This window comes from Monodelphis domestica, chromosome 6 (genome assembly GCF_027887165.1).
Source record: "Monodelphis domestica isolate mMonDom1 chromosome 6, mMonDom1.pri, whole genome shotgun sequence".
Taxonomy (NCBI): Eukaryota; Metazoa; Chordata; class Mammalia; order Didelphimorphia; family Didelphidae; genus Monodelphis; species Monodelphis domestica.
This window is the reverse complement of record NC_077232.1, coordinates 68,219,742-68,239,128: the sequence shown is the minus strand read 5'-3', so window position 1 is coordinate 68,239,128 and position 19,387 is coordinate 68,219,742. Positions and strand designations below refer to the sequence as shown.

At 43.4% G+C, this 19,387-nt stretch overlaps 2 protein-coding genes across 3 annotated transcripts in view; one reads left to right on the top strand and one right to left on the bottom strand.

Annotated features, from left to right (window-relative positions):
• The window catches only part of OTOG (otogelin), a 122,866-nt gene extending 114,501 nt beyond the window's left edge, over positions 1-8,365 (bottom strand). The window contains exons 1-3 of the mRNA XM_056803791.1: positions 8,267-8,365; positions 5,634-5,759; positions 5,465-5,528 (exon numbers count right to left, since the gene is read on the bottom strand). Of these exons, the coding sequence (XP_056659769.1) occupies positions 5,465-5,528; positions 5,634-5,759; positions 8,267-8,365 (289 nt within the window). The remainder of the gene's footprint in view (positions 1-5,464; positions 5,529-5,633; positions 5,760-8,266) is intronic.
• The window catches only part of USH1C (USH1 protein network component harmonin), a 65,451-nt gene continuing 54,298 nt past the window's right edge, over positions 8,235-19,387 (top strand). For both annotated transcript variants that reach the window (XM_056802202.1, XM_016423407.2), the window contains exons 1-2: positions 8,235-8,448; positions 19,215-19,282. In XM_056802202.1, coding sequence (XP_056658180.1) covers positions 8,413-8,448; positions 19,215-19,282 — 104 coding nt within the window. In that variant the 5' untranslated portion in view covers positions 8,235-8,412. The remainder of the gene's footprint in view (positions 8,449-19,214; positions 19,283-19,387) is intronic.

The window sequence follows — 19,387 nt, the reverse complement described above, 5'->3', positions numbered from 1 at the left end:
AAAACTACTGGGAAAATTATAAAACAGTATGGCAGAAACTGGGAATAAACCAGTATCTCACACCCTATACCAAGATTAGGTCAAAATAGATACATGATTTAGATTTAATGATACCACAACTAAATTAGGGGAACACAATAGTTTACTTGGCAGATCTTTGGAGAAGGGAAGAATTTATGACCAAACAAGAGATAGAGATGTAAAATGAATAATTTTGATTATATTAAATTAAAAAGCTTTTTTCTGCAAAAAAAACTAATGTAACCAAGAATAGAAAGGAAACAAACTGGGGGAAAAAACTTTTTATAACAAATGTCTCTTATAAAGGTCTAATTTCTCATATTTATCAGAATATAAGCCATTCCCCAATTGAAAAATGGTCAAAGAATATGAACAAACATTTTTCAGATGAAGAAATCAAAGCCATCAATAATCATATGAAAAAATATTCTAAATCACTCTTGATCAGAGAAATGCAAATTAAAACAACATTGAGGCACCATTTCATACCTATCAAATTGGTCAATATGGCAGTAAAGGAATGTGGTACATGTTGGAGGGGGTATGGCAAAATTGGGACACTCACTAATGCATTGTTGGTAGAGTTGTGAACTGATCCAACATTCTGGAAGGCAATTAGGAATTATAACCAAAGGGCCATAAAACTGTGAATATCCTTTGATCTGGTAATACCGATACTGGGTCTATATTCCAAAGAGATAATAAAAAGGGGTAAAGGACCTACTTTTACAAAAATATTTATAGCAGCTCTTTTTGTAGTGGCAAAAAGTTGGAAAATGAGGGGATGCCCTTCGATTGGGGAATGGCTGAACAAATCGTGGTACATGTGGTACACGTTAGTAATGGAATGCTATTGTGCTATAAGAAATGATAAACAAGATGCTTTCAGAAAAAGCTAGAAAGATCTGCAGGACCTGTTGCAGAGCAAAAATAGCAGAACTGGGAGAACACTGTACACAGTAACAGCAATATTAGACAATGAACAGCTTTGAAAAACTTGGCCAGTCTCATTAATGCGAATCTGGGACAATCCTGCAAGACATGATGGGGAATGCTCTCCACCTCCAAAGAAAGAGCTGTTGGAGTCATCTTTCACATCAGTGTATTTATGGTTTTATTGGTTTTGGTTATGCGTAACTTTGCTCTTGCAACAATGACCAATATGGAAATGTGTTTTGCATGACAATAAAAAATAAAATTTTTTAAAATGAAATGAAATTTTTAAAAAATTGCAGAATGTTTTAATGCAGAATCTCATATGGTCCCCAGTTCCTACAATCTGTATTCATATGAAATGGACTCCTCACCTCTAAATACTTTATCAACATCATTCCTAAAATGCAATACTATATTCAGAACTGAACCCAGTTTTCCAGATGTAGTCCGATTAAGAAGTAACCACATTAATAACATCACACTTCCACCAGAGTTTAGTTAAATATAAGTCCACAAAATAAATACAAAAAGTAAAGACCAATCACAGGCTCCCCCAGAAAATTCGTTGGGAGTCCATAAGAACTTCATTCACAGGATCATAAATCTTGAGCTAGAAAAGCTCTCAGAGGTTCTCTACTCCAGCCCCCTCCTTTTAGAAAGGATGAAATGAAAGCTCAGAAACATGAAGTGACTTAACCAAGGTCACACATACAGAAAAGGCCAGAATCAGAACTAGAACTCAGCTCCCATGGCTGTGAATTTAGTGTTCTTCCCATTACATCACATTGTCTCCATTTGGAGGTACTACTGTATTCAAAAGCCTGTCTTTGTTCTAGAGTTGCCCTCTTCTTCTGCCTGAAATGTTTCATTGCTCCTTCTTTGAGATCTCCCATATCTAGAATCTTCTAAGCCCCAGAACTTCTAGTTGCTGAGGTAATTGGCATCCCCTCCCTGACCAGGTAACTGAGAGTTGGGAAACCAATCATATCTCCCTAAATGAATCCACCAATAGCTATCACACACCTGAGTTGCTCTGAAGCGTGAAATAATGATGAAGACTGGAATCTTCAGTGAGAACTTGGTGTAACCAAATGTACCAGGTTCTGAGAAGAGTCTTTCTCAGTACCATTCATTTTGTTCTTTCTCCTCTTGCTCTGGCCTAAAGACCACCATGCCTAAGAGCCCCTTGAGGCATCCCTGGTTGCATCCCTTCCTTACTCCTCACCATTCTGTTTTGGAGACCCTTGGGTAAGCAGACTTCCCTAGTTTGGAAAATGTCAGTGGCTACTCCAGCATACATATGTCTGGGGTCAGGCCTGGAGACAGTGGGTGCTGACCTGGCACCCCTTCCTTATGGCCCCAGGTACACTCTCCAATCTTCTTTGGAGCATTTCCAGTTAAGGGGAATATCCTTCCTTTAAACACACCACAGTGAAAGCCCTATTGTTTCAATATTGTCTGATTTTGTCTAAATTTTCCAGGAAGATCCTTTAAATCCTAGTAATGGAGATAATCAAGCATAGCAAATACCCAGCCTTGAATCAGGAAGATCTGAGTTCAAATCTATCTTTTGATATATACTGGCTGTATGACTTTGGGCAATCATTTAACCCCTCAGACAACTATCAATGGCTATAAATTTCAGAACAGTTTCCATGTTGGTAGAGGAAGTTTCCTCAGTGAGTTTCCTTAAACCCTGAAATCACTGGTCCAGATCATTACCATACCCTTCACCCAAAAAATTCCAAGCAAGGGACTCTTCCTTCAGGTAGGAGCCCCATTGGAATGACCAACAATCTCTGAATTGACCCTCAATTGTTTGGGTTTCAGGCTTCAAACTCATAGTTGTCAATTTCCTTCTTTGGAGGAATCAAAATTTTGAGACTGGGTTTGGAGTCAGAGGATCTGAGTTTGAATCCAAGCTGTGCCACTTAAAACCTATGTGATCTCAGACCTCAGTTTCTTCATCTCTAAAATGAAGGGGTTGCCTAAATGACCTCTGACACTTTTTCTGACTCTACATCTATGATTCTATGTTCTAACATACAATGGGTAGGCATCCTTTAAAAAGAAAGAACCAACAACTTGGGTACTAATGTCAAGCATCATTGCCCTCATTTTCAGAAAAAGCCCCAGTCTCAGCCCCTGCACCCTCCAATCTCAGCTGTGCTCCCCAGGCAAAAGCCCTCACAATAATGACATTCCACTGTTCCAAAAACAGTAACCTGAGAAATCTGTCAGAGGCCACATTCTTAGGAGTCTGATGGCCAGTTATTACAGGTACATAGACACCTCCCTAAGGAGAGAAGTGGGAGGGAAACTTACCCAGTAATCTTCCTAAGTGCAAAGAAAGGTAATACTGTGTAGACAGGGGTACTTAGATAAAGATTATTACATGATGAATGTAATGGCTCATGTTGAATGAGCCAATGAGTTAATGAAAAGGCGATTTTTAAAAAGAGATTATCAAGAGGCAGAGTAGCACGGGATAGTTAGCTTTGAAGCTGGGAAGCCCTAAGTTCTGCCTTTGGAACTTAATGGCTGTACTTTCATCAGCTGTAAAAATGAAAAGCTTGGACTAAATAACTTCTGAGGTCCCTTCCAACTTCAGATCTAAAATCTTCTGATCTTAGTCCAAAATTTCATCTTCTTCCCATACACCTTTCCCCACCTGTCTGCAGAAGCTAAAATGCTTTTTCTGTCCTTTTGTCAGAAGCAGAGGATAGTGAAAAGACAGACTAAGCTCTTAGAGTAAAGAGAGAAAATACCCAATAGTCATCAGTTGGAAAATTGACACTGGGTTCTACTAACAGTTGGTACAAAGCTTCATATTCTAAAAGTATTTCTTTTCTTGTAGGCTGTTAGGATTTTTTTTTTAATAGTAAACCTGGCCTCAGACACTTCCCAGCTCTGTGACCCTAGTCAAGTCACTTAACCCCTATTGCCTAGCTCTAACCACTCTTCTGTCTTGTACTGATTCTAAGACGAAAGATGAGGGTTTAAAAAAATAAAATAAAATAGTGAATTATAGTAATAGTTGTTTCCCCATTCTCAACCTATACAGAAAATCAGGCACAGAACACTGGAGATGTCTCTGCAGATTTAATTGAGTCTGTCTAGGCAGTCAGAAAATGAAAGCTCCTATCTAGTATTTTCATTCCCCTTTGAGCAATTGGGGTTCTGCCTAGGTACAGGACTGATTTAGTTACTCACTTGGGAAAAAGTATAAGTTAGGAGCAGAAATAGGGACTTTGAAGAGGAAACAGACAAAAGAAGGCAGTGGTAGAAAATAAGTCTGCCACCTGGCTCTCTGACCACCATTACATCCCAACCAAAATTCTTAAAAGAAAGAAAAAAGAAAGCCACGCCCCAAACTCAGCAAACAGAGAAGAGGTGTTGGATCACTCCGATAATTGCTCCACTGTCTGCTTCACCCATGTAGACACACACACACATACAGTCTACCAGTACCTGCCACCCAGTCGCCCCCCACCCCAGATTGCCCTAGTTTTCTATCATGCATTTTGGGCAATGATCCCAGGCAGCCTGGGAAGTGTAGTGTGGGACAGAGAGGCTCAGCCTCAGATTCAGGGTAGTGCTCCTGCCTGGAAGAAGGAAAGAAAGAAAGATGGAGGGAAGGAAGAATTTTCATTCCCCTCTCCCTCCCACCAGCCCTTCATCAGACAATACCCCAAAGCTATTGTCTGTCACGCATTGGGTGGGTTACTCTCTCTCTCTCTCTCTCTCTCTCTCTCTCACACACACACACACACACACACACACACACACACACACACACACACACACACACAAAACCACTGCTAGGCTCAGGGGAACTGTTTCTGGTTGTCTGGCTCATGGGCCAACCTGCATGCCAGTTGGCAGAAAGGTCTCATCTTTTGAGTCTAAGATGGCACTACCCATTGACCTGATTTACAAAATCTCAGGACTCAAAGGGAACTTGGTGCTTCATGTAATCCAGCTCCTTCCCAGCTGAGGAGCCCTAGTTCTATGGCCTCTCCAGACTACCTTGCCTCCTTGGAGCACCCTCCACATCACAGCAGTGCCAAGAGTTTCTTTGGTCCAAATCACCCATTCGCTCAACTTCTACTAAGTACACTGCTTAGTCCAGTATGTGTAGAAGGGGCTCCAACAACCAACCCTCTTTCTTCCCCAGAGAATTTCTCTCATCCCCATCCAGAAGCCCCACACCAGTGTCCTGCTACCCCCCTACCTGGTCTTCCTGGCTGGCAGTGGCATCTCCAAGACGAAGCTTGGCCTCTTCCAGGCTGGGGAGGGAACAAATTCGGGTCTAAGGAAAGCTGAGCTTAGTTTAGAGGAACTAAGCAGCTCTCCAGGCCCAGATCATCCCTCCTCCCTTAGCCCCGCTCTTCCTTCTCATTCCGGCAGGTACCCTGGGCCAGATAAACGTCCCAAAAAGCCTTTGGAGAGCAAGAGTGCCCGCAGAAGGGTGGCGTGTGAGGGTCCCAATCTCCCACCCACTCACCTGCGCTCTGAAGTCCCAGCAGGCGGAGACTCCGCCCGGCTTCTAGGGGTAGTCGATGTGGTGGCTGAAAGGAGAAGGAGGGTAGTAAATTAAATGGCCTCTCGCTTGAGGCCTAGCCCTCTATATCCCTGGTCCCAGCTCTGGCTTTCGTTCCTAACTCCCCGCTCACCTCCAGGAACCCAAAGGCAAAAAACCAGCAGCCAAACCCCAGACGTAGGGGGGTGCGAGACCAGGACCCCCATTGGACACCGCGGCCAGTAAGCTGGTCCTGGTTGGCCACGGGACGTGGGATGCCCTAGACGACAAGAGGGAGCATCTCCCGCAAACTGCAGGCAAGGCCTAGGGAAGCGCCAAGTCTCTCCCTTTGGCCTTCGTCTATCCTGACCTGCCCTAGCCCGTCCTGTCCAGTCCTAATCTCAGTCCCCACGACTCACTGCTTCAGGGAGCCTGGGAGGGCGCGCTAGGACAGCCCAGCTCATTACTCTAATTTAGGTGAGACCTGCCTTTCCCCGCCCTGCCCTGGGGCGGGGGGGAGGGGCAGGGCTACGTATCCTTTCGCTGTGGGCTGGGTCTGAGGGGCCTATTTAATTCAATTCCTTTCAAGCAGTTAGGTTAGCAACGTCTTGGCCCCCGCACTATCCATCTTAGAAGTGTAAAAGAGCCACTGTGGCCCTTTTCTCTTCTCCCTTCTCCAGGGCCCACCCCTCCTCCAGACTAGCTTTGCACTCTGGCACCCCGCTTGATCCCAGCTCATTTCTTCAGACCCTTCCAGTCTCATGGGCAATGTTCCCAACTCTGGCCTCCTACCAAGCTCCTACCCACTCCCTTTCCCCCTAAAACCTAGAAAGACAAGTTGGCTCCCCATCCTCTGCTGTGTCCTGCCCCTGTCTGCTGTCTGGGTCTAGACACCACTCTTGCTTGCCTATGCTGCAAAATGAAAGAAAAGTGCAGCTAAAGAGTGTTAAAAGAGTGGATTCGAGCTTTGCAGGAATCCAGCCTACCTCCTTTTTTCTCCAGGTTCCCCCTCCTTTGTTCCATTCACCTCTCCTTCAAAACCTCACTTCAGGAAAAGATCTCAGGTCTGCCACTAAGGGAATATAAATTGAAATCCCCAGGATTTATTTTCAAATTGACTTCACTGGGGAAAAAAAAAAGGTTTTGCACCTCCCTCCACCCCTTCCTTCAAGAATGCCATAAGACAAAGCATACCTCCTCATAGTATGCTCCCTCTCCCCTAACCCCAACACAACTAATTCACCATGAGAAAACGTATGATAAAGCTGACCTGTTGCCTCTCCCTGGGTTTTTTTTTTCATGTTAGAATACAATAAATGAGAAGTTTACCCAGAGGAATATATCTCTAATATTCAAAGAACTGCCCTGAATACATAGAATATAAGATAGTAAGGCAGGAATGAATCAATTATAGTTGAAAAGCCACTTGAAGCAATCAATCATGCTTCCACTACTCTGAAAAGTAGCAAAAAGACCAGGTCTGGATCCCAGGAAAGCCTACAAGGCAAATTCACCCACCTTTGGGTGTATGGGTGTTTAAGGAGGACTCACACCTTTGGTGAAAGGGATTACTGAACCCTTTCCAGAGCTGCTTATCCACCTTTGGTGGCCCACCTGGCATTCAACTCTCGTGGCTCCAAGAAGCTAGCACATTCAGAGTGGCCATACCCTGGTAAGCCATTTCAGCAGAGGGCTAAACCAAGCTAAGGGTGGGTAATGAACCTCAAGTCTGACAGTGGGGAGCAGGGTAGAATTCAATCCAACCCGGAAGACCCCTTGCTGAATGAAAACAAATTTGTTTCAATGGCCATGGAGGCAGCAGAAGCAGACATGGTGGAATGCTTAGAACTCAGTCAGACGTTGAAAACACCAAGGTCATCCACTACATCCCACACCATCTTCAGTCATCCTGACTTTTGTCTCATCCCTAAACTTCAGTGATTCGGGAAGAGAGAGTAAGACTTTGCTCAACTCTGCCTCACTCAAATTGAATTCGTGCACAAGTCAAAACATCAACAAGATGGCACAGATCCTTTTCAAAAACAAAGGACAAACAATATTCCCAACCATCCTCTCCACTCCAACTTCCCTTTTCATATGATTTCCCTTTCCCATGTAAGAGTCATTCATAAATGAGTAAGTTGCTTGCATTGTACACTTCTAACGATTCCTCTTCCCTTCTCAGTCTGAAGTGGTAGTGGGTGAGATGGGCCAGATTGAGGTGGGATGGGATGGAATGGGTCCAGGGGGATGGAGTGAGGGGAGATGGGATGGGCCACTCTCCTTTCCTTGGGCCGGCTACTTCCCTTCTGAACCATCAGGGTTTTTGTGGTGAGGGTAGCCAGGTGAAAGAAACAAGTTCTGGCCTGGAAGGTCGTCCCTCCATCTCCAAGCCACAGACTGGCCCCCAAATGATCTCTGCAGTCGCTCTGTAAACCTCCCTGAGATCCAGCTCTTGGCTACCCCTGGCTAATTCTCCGTTCCAGATCCCAACTGACTCAGAGTAAATCTGAGGTGAGACAAGAGTGCCTCTGAGGAGGTCAGATTCACTTCTGGGGGTGTGGGTCCAATGTGATTATTTGCATTAGTCCTCTCAATGCAGGGCTCCTTCCCCTAAACCCTCCCATACCTTCTGTCTCACCCCCTAACTCTGTCCCCTCCTCCAACCACTCTAGGAGCCCTGGCCCCGCCCCAACCTGCGCACCCCGAGCCCCGCCCCTACCTGCGGTCTTTCCCCCACCCCCTCGCTGCAGCTCAGCCTCTCTGGGCTCAGGATCCGCCCCCCACCGGCTTCCCAGCTGAGACCGATTCTGCCGCCGCTCTTTCTATCTGTCCTGTCTCTATCCCTCCCGCGGCGTAGTCCCGGTTTTGCTGCCTCCAGTCCATACCTAAAGAAGTCGCCGGCTTCGGGGCCGACACTACCAGGCCGGAACATGGACAGGAAGGTGGCTCGGGAATTCCGGCACAAGGTCAGAGCCATTGCGGCCGGGCGGATGGTGCTAGCGCGGGACGGCAGAGGGAGGGAAGGGAAGGAAGGACCCGACAAGTTAGGGTAGCTCCGGCCCACGTCCGCTTCCCACCAGGCCGACCTCAGACTGTATACCCTCAATAGCCCCAGTGGATGATCGCGGGGCAGTTCTCATAAACTTGGGCCACTCGAAAACCTTGTCCCGCCAAGGGCCTCTAGGCGAAGCTCCCTCTTAGGGAGAGAGGAGGGGGCAAAAGCAAGCCCTGCTGGCCTCAGTTACCCACTACCGCCACTACCTGCCCCGCCCCCCTCCTTTTGGAGCGCCGTACCTCCTGTCCTTTTCTTTCTTCCTCACCCCCACCAGACACTTATATTCACTTGGCACCTGACTGGGGACCCTCACCCTGTTCCTTCCCTTCCAAATTGGAGCCCAAACTGAGCCTTCTTCCTTCTCCCTTTGCACACACACTGCAGGAAGGATTCCTGTGGGTGGGAAATAAGTTGTGGATTCCCCTGAAGTTCAGTTTTCCCCTTTCCACCTAACAGATGGCTTTCTACCCACATCGTAGCTCAGAATTATATGATGTTCAAAAGGAGGGCTCCTGTGGTCCCAGACACCCAGTTTAAGGCCTAGGAGTTGGGGGCCAGAACAGCTCAAAGGCAGATGTTGCCATTTTATGAGAGGGGATTGGGAGGCAAGACCAGGGCGTTTGTTAGGATGCTTCCGACTCTGAGGGATGTCAGGGTGCTGTCTGCCCAGGGCCTTTGAGAGCAGCTGGGGGCTGTTGGGTTAGCATATAGGCCAGCTGGGGAGGCACCCACATCCTAACAGGGTTAGAATTATGATCATTCATGCTTCTCATCTGGGCTCAGACTCTTATAGAATGTCAAAGCTAGGAAAGACAATGGAGATCATTGATCCATTAATGGACAAGCATTTTGAAAGCACCTATCGTTTAGGTGCCAAGAACTGGGCTGGACCCATTTACAAAAAGCAAAACTGTCTGTCCTCCAGAAGCTGGCATTCTAAAAAGATACAAAATACCCACAAAATAAATACAGAGTAATTTGGGGGTGGGGAGTACAGCTAGGAAGGTCAGGAAGGCTGTCTTGTAGGAAGCAGTTCTTGAGCTCAGTTTTGAAGGAAGTAAGGGATTCTGGGGCACAGAGATGAGGAAGGAGTTCACTCTAGACATGGGACATAGTCCATTGAAAGACAAGGTTTCCAAATGCCATCTTAATTGCTTACTTTTGGGGTGACTTTGAACAAGTCACCATTAGAGGGTATGAAGGGAGGTAATCAGTCTGGAAAGGCTCAGTCAAATTATGAAGGGATTTTTCCTAGAGGTAATTGGGAGCCATTGGAGTTTCTGGAGCAGAGAGACTTCTGCTTATGGAAAATCACCTTGGCAGCTATGTGGAGGATGAATTGGAGATGAGAGAGAATGGAGACAAGGAGACCAATTAGGAGGTTATTATAATGGTCCAGTGGAGATCATCTTACCCAACCTCCTACAAGATGATAGAGCCAAGAATGCTAGAATTCCTGTTCTCTGACTTCTAGCTGAGCATTTTTTTCCCCACTCCACTGTATAACTGGCACTCACTTAATTGTGGAGCCTGTAATAGGGGATGAGTGGTGTCATATAGCAGAAGCAGTTGATGAACTGGCCAGCAAAACTCTTCCTTAAAAAATACAGCTTCCCCTTGCAGGTCTCACAGTGAGAGTAGGGTGAGATAGGACAGTTGGGTGCTCTAAAAGGACATAAAGGAAGAAATTTCAGCTGATGAGTGTTGGGTGAGTGTGGATTTCAAGCAACCCATTTTGAAGAAGCCCAGCCTCCTCCCTTTCAAACACCCCACCCCCCACCCCCAGGATCTCTTGTGTCTGGTTTGCAGACTCCAGTTTCACTTGTGCCACTGGGCTGTGAAAGGCAAAGTCCAAGGGGCTGAACTTGTTAATATCTTTGTTCATGGGCTTCTCCTCTTTAAGAAGAGTCTAATGAGTGTGTATGTGTGTGTGCTCTGTTTAGGGGTCCTTTGTGCTTTTCTTTAAGAAAGGAGACTCTGAAGTGGGGGGGGGGGGAGCTGCTCTGGGACCTGTTGAGTTACACACACAGTACCTTCCAATGCCCTTGAGTCACTCATTAAGTACTATTGTGCTTCCCTGCCTATATTTCCTCATAATACTCATCTTTATGGCTTTATGCTCCCAAGAGACATGTGGGCTGGTAGGATGGCAAGGTCTGGACTTTGTACCATCCAGCTGTCTGAGGGAGTGGTAAGCCCTCGACAAGGAGGCTTTCCTAAGCTCCCTACCCCCCTTCTCTCTCTCCCTCTCTCCCTCTCTCTCTCTCTCTCTCTCTCTCCTCACTCTCTCTCTCTCTCTCCCCTCTCTCTCTCTCTCTCTCCTCTCTCTCTCTCTCTCTCTCTCTCTCTCTCTCTCTCTCCCTCTCCTCTCTCTCTCTCTCTCTCTCTCTCTCTCTCTCCTCTCTCTCTCTCTCTCTCTCTCTCTCTCTCTCTCTCTCTCTCTCTCTTGTCTCTGTCTCTGTCTCTCTGTCTCTGTCTCTTTCTCTCTCTCTTTTTCTCTCTCTTTCTCTTTCTCTCTCTCTCTCTTTCTCTCTTTCTCTCTTTCTCTCTCTCTCTCTCTCTCTCTCTCTCTCTCTCTCTCTCTCTCTCTCTCTCTCTCTCTCTCTCTCTCACACACACACACACACACTCACACACATACACACACACATCCTACATGTCTGAGGTTCAGGAATGAGTTCAGAGTTTGGAGGGAGAGTATCCCTAGGAGCAGTATGAGGAGAAAATGTATTTTGTGCTGAATTTGAACCATCCACCAGTTATTTAAGAGGCAGCTGTGTGTGGCTCAGTGCTTAGAGAATCTGGCCTCAAGTCCAGAAGTCTGAGTTTAAACCTAGCCTCAGGTACTTCCTAGCTGTGTGGCCTTGGGCAAATCATTTAACCTCTGATTGCCTGACCAAAGTATATACTGGAGAAGGAAATGATAAACCATTCTAGTATCCTTGCCAAGAAAATCCCATGAATAGTTATGGTCCATGGGGTCATGAATAGCCAGGCAATGAGGCAGTCAGGTGGCTCAGTGGAGAGAGCACCAAGCTTAGAGATGGGAGGTCCTGGGTTCAAACTTGGCCTCAGATACTTCCTAGCTGTATGATACTGAGCCAGTCAATTAACCCCAATTGCCTAGCTCTTACTGCTTTTCTACTTGGAACTCATACACGGTGTTGATTCTAATACAGAAGATAAGGGTCTTTTAAAAAAAGAGTCAGACAAGGCATTTGGGGTCAGAGACCTGAGTTCATATTCTGTCACTGTTGTTTGTTAGATGTATCACTCATTCTGTCAGAAGGAGGTGTGAAATGAGGACACTAATATTTATGCTACTTTCCTCATAGAGGAAAGCCGGTCCGAAATGTTCAAATGCTAATAAATGAAGGTTATCATGAATGGTTCTCATAAAGATTTTATAGAAATGAGGAAGTAGGTCAATGGTTCTGAAATTGTCAGGAATCTCCCTTGTCTTTTTTTTAATCACAGATAACTGATCTTTTTTACCCTTTTTGAAGTCTTTCTCTCTTTGATATCTGCAACATTGACCTCTGAGGGTCTTTAAAACAGCCATTTCCAGAATCGATTTCTCCTCTGCATGTGGGTTTGGTCAGGTTTGACTGCTTTTTCCAATTTCCTCTTCTAAGTTTGCCCTTAGAACTTTTCAGACTTCTCAGAGGATCATGGGACCTCAAATGGGAACCAACTTTAGACCACATGTAATCCAATGCCCTCTTTTACAGACAAAAATGTAACCCCCCCCCAACCAGATCCTTTTCCAGAAGGGCGGGTCACTTACCATGGCTTCCTCCTCCCTGCCTTCTTGTAAAGTTCATTTATTGAACCCAAATAGAGGACCTTATTCATCCCTATTCAATGTCAGCTTTAAAAAAAATCCTTACCTTCTGTCTTAGAATTAATATTAAGTATCAGTTCCAAGGCAGAAGAGCCTAAGGGCTAGACAATTGGGGTTAAGTGACTTGGCCCAAGTAAAAACTTCCTTACAATTAAACCTATTCAGAATTGAATAAATTGGATTTAAGTGACTTGCCCAGGATCACACAGCTAGAAAATAAATATCTGTGGTCAAATTTGAACACAGTACCTCCCATCTCCATGTGTGATGATCTATCCAATAAGCCACCTAGCTGCCTCTCAATATTATCTTACTGGATATACTCACTAAATAATTAAGCATTATATTAAGTGCTTACTCAGTGCTGAGCTCTGGGGATACAAACAAAGCAAAAGACAATCCCTTCCCTTGAGGAGCTCACAATAGCAAATAACTATGTAGAAACAAACTTGTTCAGTTGTGTCTGATCTTTCTTGATTCTGTGGACCAACTGTCCATGGGGTTTTCTTGGCAAGGATGCTGGAGTGGTTTGTCATTTCCTTCTCCAGTTTTATGTAAGCAGAGGCTAAGTGACTTGCCCAGGGTCACACAGTTAGAAAGTGTCTAAGGCCATATTTGAACTGGCTCAGTGGATAGAGTTGCTGGGCCTGGAGTCAGGAAGGACATCTTTCTGTGTTCAAAACCAGCCTCAGATACTTAGAAGCTATGTGACCCTGGGTAAGTCACTTGACTGTTTTGCCTCAGTTTCCTCATAAGTAAAATGAACTGGAGAAGGAAATGGCCAACCACTCCAGTAGAGTATCTGTGCCAAGGAAACCCCAAATGATGTCACAAAGAGTCAGACACAACTGAAATGGCTGGACAGCAACAACAACTTTCTAACTCCTGGCCCAGTGCATATCTACTGTACCACCTAGCTTCCACTAGGTATAGGATAAGTAGGAAATAATTAGAAGAGGGAAGGCATTGGAATTAAAATTAGAAAAGACTTTCTATAAGAAACAGGATTTGAACTAGGACTTGAAGGAAGACAGGAGATGGAGATGATGAACAAAATAATTCCAGGCATTGGTGACAGCAGGTGAAAATACCCATTGCTGAGAGATGGAAGGTTTTGTTCAAGGAATAGCAAGGAGGCCAATAGCACTGTTATCACAGATTGTGTGTAATCAGTGGTTAAAGAAGGTATAAATTGTACTCTAAAAATTGGGAGAGACCTCAGAGGCCATCTAATCCAATTCATACCCGAAGTAGTATCTCCCCTTCCCCAAATAATCTCTTTTAAAAAGTGTGATCGAGCCTATTTGAAGAGTTGCAATGGGGGGAAACCCACTACCTCCCTTGACAGCTAATTCAGTTTTTTAATAGGTCTTATAGTAAGGATGTTTTTGCTTAGGTCAAGCCTAAATTTATATCCTTTTGGAGCTAGGCAGAACCATTTGAATCACTTTCCCATATGACAGCGTTTTGTATACTTAAGACAGTTTTCCTGTCATTCCTCAGCCTCCTCTTCTCTAAGCTGACCATCTTTAGTTCTTTCAGCCAATCCTTGTATGGCATAATCTCTAAGCCCTTTGTCATTCTGGCTGCCTTCCTGCAGAGGATCTCCAGTGTAGTAGTGCCTTTCCTAAAATCCATTGTCCAGAACTAACCATAACACTCTAGATGTTGTGTGAAAACAAAGCACAGTGAACCTGTTACCTCCTTCATCCTAGACACCAAACCTATCAATACAGCCCAATATGGCGCTAGCTTTTTTGACTGCCTTCCACAGTGTTGACTCACACTGAGTCTGAAGTTCATCAAAGTTCCATACATTTTCAAGATAAATTTGCCTAGCCACACTTTGCTTCCCTTATACTTAAGAAGTTGATTTTTGAAGCCCATAATAAGGGAGGAAGAAAGAGACAGAGCAACAGACAGGGAGACATGGACAGAGACAGAAAGACAGACAGACAGACAGAACCAGAGAACACATGATTAAGGGGACAACAAACTCTTAAAAGAAATGAAATCAAGTACCCAAGTAGAGGGGATAACTGGTAAGAAAAAATGGTGATGATGTAGTGGGGTTTTGAGATGTGGAACAGAAAAGAAGAGGAAGTTTATGGCAGATGTTCTCTGTTTTCTCTGATAAACAGGAGACAAAATCCTTTCCTAAGAGGAAGAGGGAGAAATAATATAAGGGACTGGAAGGAAAAAAAATTTTAAATAGCTACTGTGAAGTACAAACATGTCAAACAAAAGATTACTGTGCAACAAAGGAAACCCAATTCAGATTAGTTGGCATCAATAATTGGCATCAATCTATAGTAGTCCCAATTACTATAATTATAGCACATGAATATACTAACTATAACACACTAATATCAAATAAGTGCATTCTAGAGATATAAAGACCTATATGAGGTTTGAGGGGGAAAGCCACAAAAATAGAGAATGGTTCATGAATTTGTACATTCTCTGAACCAACATGGAGTTTGCACTTCTCTTATGAACTCATGTTCTTTTTTGCATGATGGCTATTTGAGTTGGAGATGAATCCCCTTAACAGATCATCAGCTCTAGAGGGATAGGAATCCTGTCTTACCATTAAAATCTTTTGCCGAGAAAGAATCTAACTGGTCGAAGGAGAAGGTTGAAAATCATAGAGTCATGGAATCTTAAAGTAGGAATTGGCCTTAGAGTTTTTCCATTCCAATCTTCTTCCCATTTTGATGTTTTATATGATGGTTATTTGAGTTAGAGTTGGACTCCTTTTAATAAATAGGGGAATTAAAACTTTGTCTTACTCATTATTATATCTCTTCCAGAGAGAGAATCTAACTGGGTCATGGAATTTCTATTCCAGTATTCTTCCACATTCCAAACAAGAGGCCATCCAGATTCTGCCTGAAAACACGCTAGGAAATTAATAATAATTGAAGCAAGGGAACATTTATTCTTTCTAGCTGGGCCAAGATGGATTCTGCAGCTCTGAAATTATAATCATCATCTTCTTCTTCCTTGTTATACAATAATAGCAATGATTGCCTAGCCCACTCTGGTCTTCTGCCTTAGAACTGAACCTGTACCTGGTATTGATTCTAAGACAAAATGGAAGGATTTGGGGGGGGGTATTTAAACCCTTGCCTTCTGTCTTAGAATCAATACTGTGTATTAGTTCTAAGGCAGATGAGCAGTAAGAATTAGGCAATGGGAGTTAAGTGACTTGTCCAGAGACACAGCTAGGAAGTGTCTAAGGTCATAATTGAACCCAGACTCTCAATCCCCTGAGCTACCCAACTGCCCCAAGGTAAGGGTTTTAAAAATAATAATAATAGCTAGCATTTATATAGCACTTTAAGGTCTGAAGAGGAGAAAACTGAGGATCAGGTTAAATGAATTGCATAGTCATTCAGTTGGTAAATGTCTGAGGTACAATTCAAACTCATCTTCCAGACTCTACGACTGGTATCCTACAGCTCCTCCTAACTGCCTAGCTCTCATTTTCTCCAAGGTGCTATTAGAATGCAGTCTTCTACATGACTTCTATCCTGATCTCCCTTCTCCCTCCCATCTCCAGCTACTAGGGCTTTCTCTCCCAAATGTGCTTGGCACATGATAAATGATTAACAAATATTCATTGGTTGATTGATTGATTTTGCTGTATAGCTGTTGTTTGTTGACCATTGTATATCTAGTGTCTTGGGATTCTTCATGCTATTATAAAGTAGTTTCTTATATTCCAAATGACTAGGTGAATTTGACCAAACTAAGACGAGAATTTGTCCTTTACCCAAAATTATGAGATGCATTGATTGAGAAGTCTGGGGGAAGGGAATGGTGTGGAGCAATCAACCAACAGACAAGTATTTATTAAGCATCTACTGTGTGCCAAGCCCAGTCCTATGTGCTGGAGATACAAAGACAAAAAAAATGAGACAACCTCTACTCCCAAGTAGCATCTGGGGGGGTGGGAGGGTACGGAACACGTACATGGTCACACATGCACAAAATAATTAAGGAGGGAGGATGCTAGCAGCAGGGAGGCATCAGGAAAAGCATTCTATAGACCAAGGTAGTGCTTGAATGAAATCTTAAAGGAAGAGAAAATATTCTAGGAGTCAGAGGCAAGCGGAGAGGTCATTCCCAGCATTTACTTCCAGTCCCAGGTATACTTCCTTGAAACACTCTCTGGGCAGAGTCTGTCCAGAGGGAAATATGGTCTAAGATGAGCTGGGCATATCACAGATCTCACCTCCTTTCTTCTGGACACTTCTATTAATGTGGCATGAGATCATGTTAGCTTTTTGTGGCTGCCATGTCACACTGTTAACTATTATTATACTTGCAGCACATTAAAAGCACTGAGATCATTTGGGGCATAAACTGTTGTCTAGCTAGAGCTACCCCAAACTGTATTTGTAAACTCAAATTGTTTTTGTTTTTACCCAGGTATAAGACTTTGTTTATCCATTTTAAATTATATCTTAGTAATATCTCACATTTATACAGCATTGCAAGTTTGCAAAATGAATGTCTCACAGTGACTTTGTGACTATGACACAGGCAATGCAGATATTATTGTTATTGTTATTAATTATTGAATCTGAATCTATCTTACCCAGGCTGAAAGGGCAGTGAATGCTCTCAAGCTTGATTTTAAAAACTTTGATCTGCTCCATTCTTCTGACCCGGACTGGTTTGCCCAACTTAGGCAGCCTAGTAGCCTTCCCTCCTGGAATTCACCATATTAATTCTGGATCTAGTGCCTACACAGCTTGAAATGTCAAAATCCACCAGCCTCAAGCTCTCCCAGTTGTTGTTGAGTCATTTTCAGTCATGTTTGACTTTTTGTGACCCCATTTGAATCTTTCTTGGCAGAGATACTGGAGTAGTTTACCATTTCCTTCCCCAGTTTCTTTTACAGATGAGTAAACTGAGGAAAACAGGGTTATGTGACTTGCCCAAGATCACACAAGCTAGTTAAGTGACTGAGGCTGGATTCAGATGCTCTCTCCACTGTGCAACCTAACTGCTTGGAGGGTGGGGTACATAAGCTTTCTCTACCAATCCAAATCTACACTTTAGAGTTGAATCAAGAGAGATGCTATGGAAACATAGCCAAGATATATTTGTCAGGTTGTGACAGATCCTCTTGGCTCCAAAGCTGACAGCTTTTCTGGCCACTACACACACTAATGCTGCCTCATAAAACCTTCTCAAAATGGGAAGTTACCTTAGCCTGATTTTTGTTGAATGTATGCTGGGTCCTAGTGATCACCGCTTTTATTTCTAAGTGCTCATATAGCATCCTTCTGATAGTATTGCCAGTATAAGAAGTCCAGCTTACTGGTCCCCAGCCTAAAGAATCAACTCCTTCCCTTTTCAGAAACATGGGAACATCTGCCTCTCTCCTGTAGCATCATTCCTATCCTCCATGAATCTTCAAAGATCACCACAGCATCTCTGTAATCAAAGAATACTTTGACCTTTAACAGTCTGTGAAAATAGTTATATCAAGATTATTAATATTCATATTATATAATATAAATTATATAAATAATATAAATATAAATATATTTATAAATTATATAAATAATATAAATAAATATAAATAAAATATAAATTCTTTATAAAGAAAGACAACACAGACATAAATAAGAGATATTATGTTATTAACATATAATATTATACATTTAATAATATGTTATTAATGCATAAAATATTATTGAATATGTTGATATAATATTAAATATATTCCTTATGAGAAATATAGTATTAAATATGTTACAATATTAAATATAATATAAATATGTATTATTCCTTATGGTTGTGTTCTCTCCTCCCATGAGGAATAGCTGTGTTTCTTTATAAGGACCCTGAAAGTTAATAAGCTTGAGATATGGATATAATATTACATATATTTTGTGTATGTATGTGTCTTTACATGTACATGTACATATATGCACATATGTACATAGATAAATAGTGTGTGTGTCTGTGTGTTACCATAAAATGAGCATCTGAGGGAAAGGGAAGCTATTGGTTTTCAGGCTCCTGAGAACTTTGCCAATAAGGGACCTTCATCTACATGATGCGATTGTGCCAGAGGTAGGAAGATGTCCAAGGTGACCTTGATTCCCCCAAACCTCATGCTTTGGGCCAGGGGCCTGAAGAGACAGACCCAAGATGTACTTAGAAGAGCATTACTCTGTACTGATATCAAGGAGTCTCATTGCCTTCAGAATTGGCAGCAGCTTCCCTGAGAATGAGGTAACTATGGCGCAGCACCCAAATCTGACCTAGGAGATGACTATCGTCACCAAAGTGAAAACAATATAATCTGAAACTCTCCCTTGTAAAAGCACTGGGACCTGTTGGAGTAGGAGGCAGTGGCAGGAGGGTGACATCCCCACATCTGGCATATTACTCTAATAAATTTGTCCTGTGTTTCCTCGTCTGAAGATGTGATGTTCCAGCAATAGAATGTAAGCTCTTTGGGGGCAGAAATTGGTCCATCTTTGTCTTTATATTTCCAGCAACTAACATAGTGCCCAACATGTAGTAGGTACTTAATAAAATACATATTGGTTGGCTCATTAGCTGCTAGTTGGGGAGGATGATATCACCATTTCTCTATGGGGTGAGTTGAAGCTAGCATTCATCTGGAGAAGATGAAGGGAATTGGCATGGCCATATTTGCTTGGCTTTGGGGGATAGGGACATGTTGATGATCTGGCAGATTAGAAGGAGGAAAAGGAGCTGACTGTGCTTTCCAGTGACCCCTCTGGTCCCAGGGTTCCCTCTGGATGGGAAGATTCAGCTGGGATATGGCTCTTCCATTCTAGGTGGATTTCCTGATTGAAAATGATGCTGAGAAGGATTACCTGTATGATGTGCTACGGATGTATCATGAGTGAGTATGAAAGTGACTCAAGGATCCTCCTTGTCATCTCCTTCCTCCTTCTATCCAGCCTCTCTCCCCTTTCTATGTCCCCTTCTCCATTCTCTCCCTTTTTCC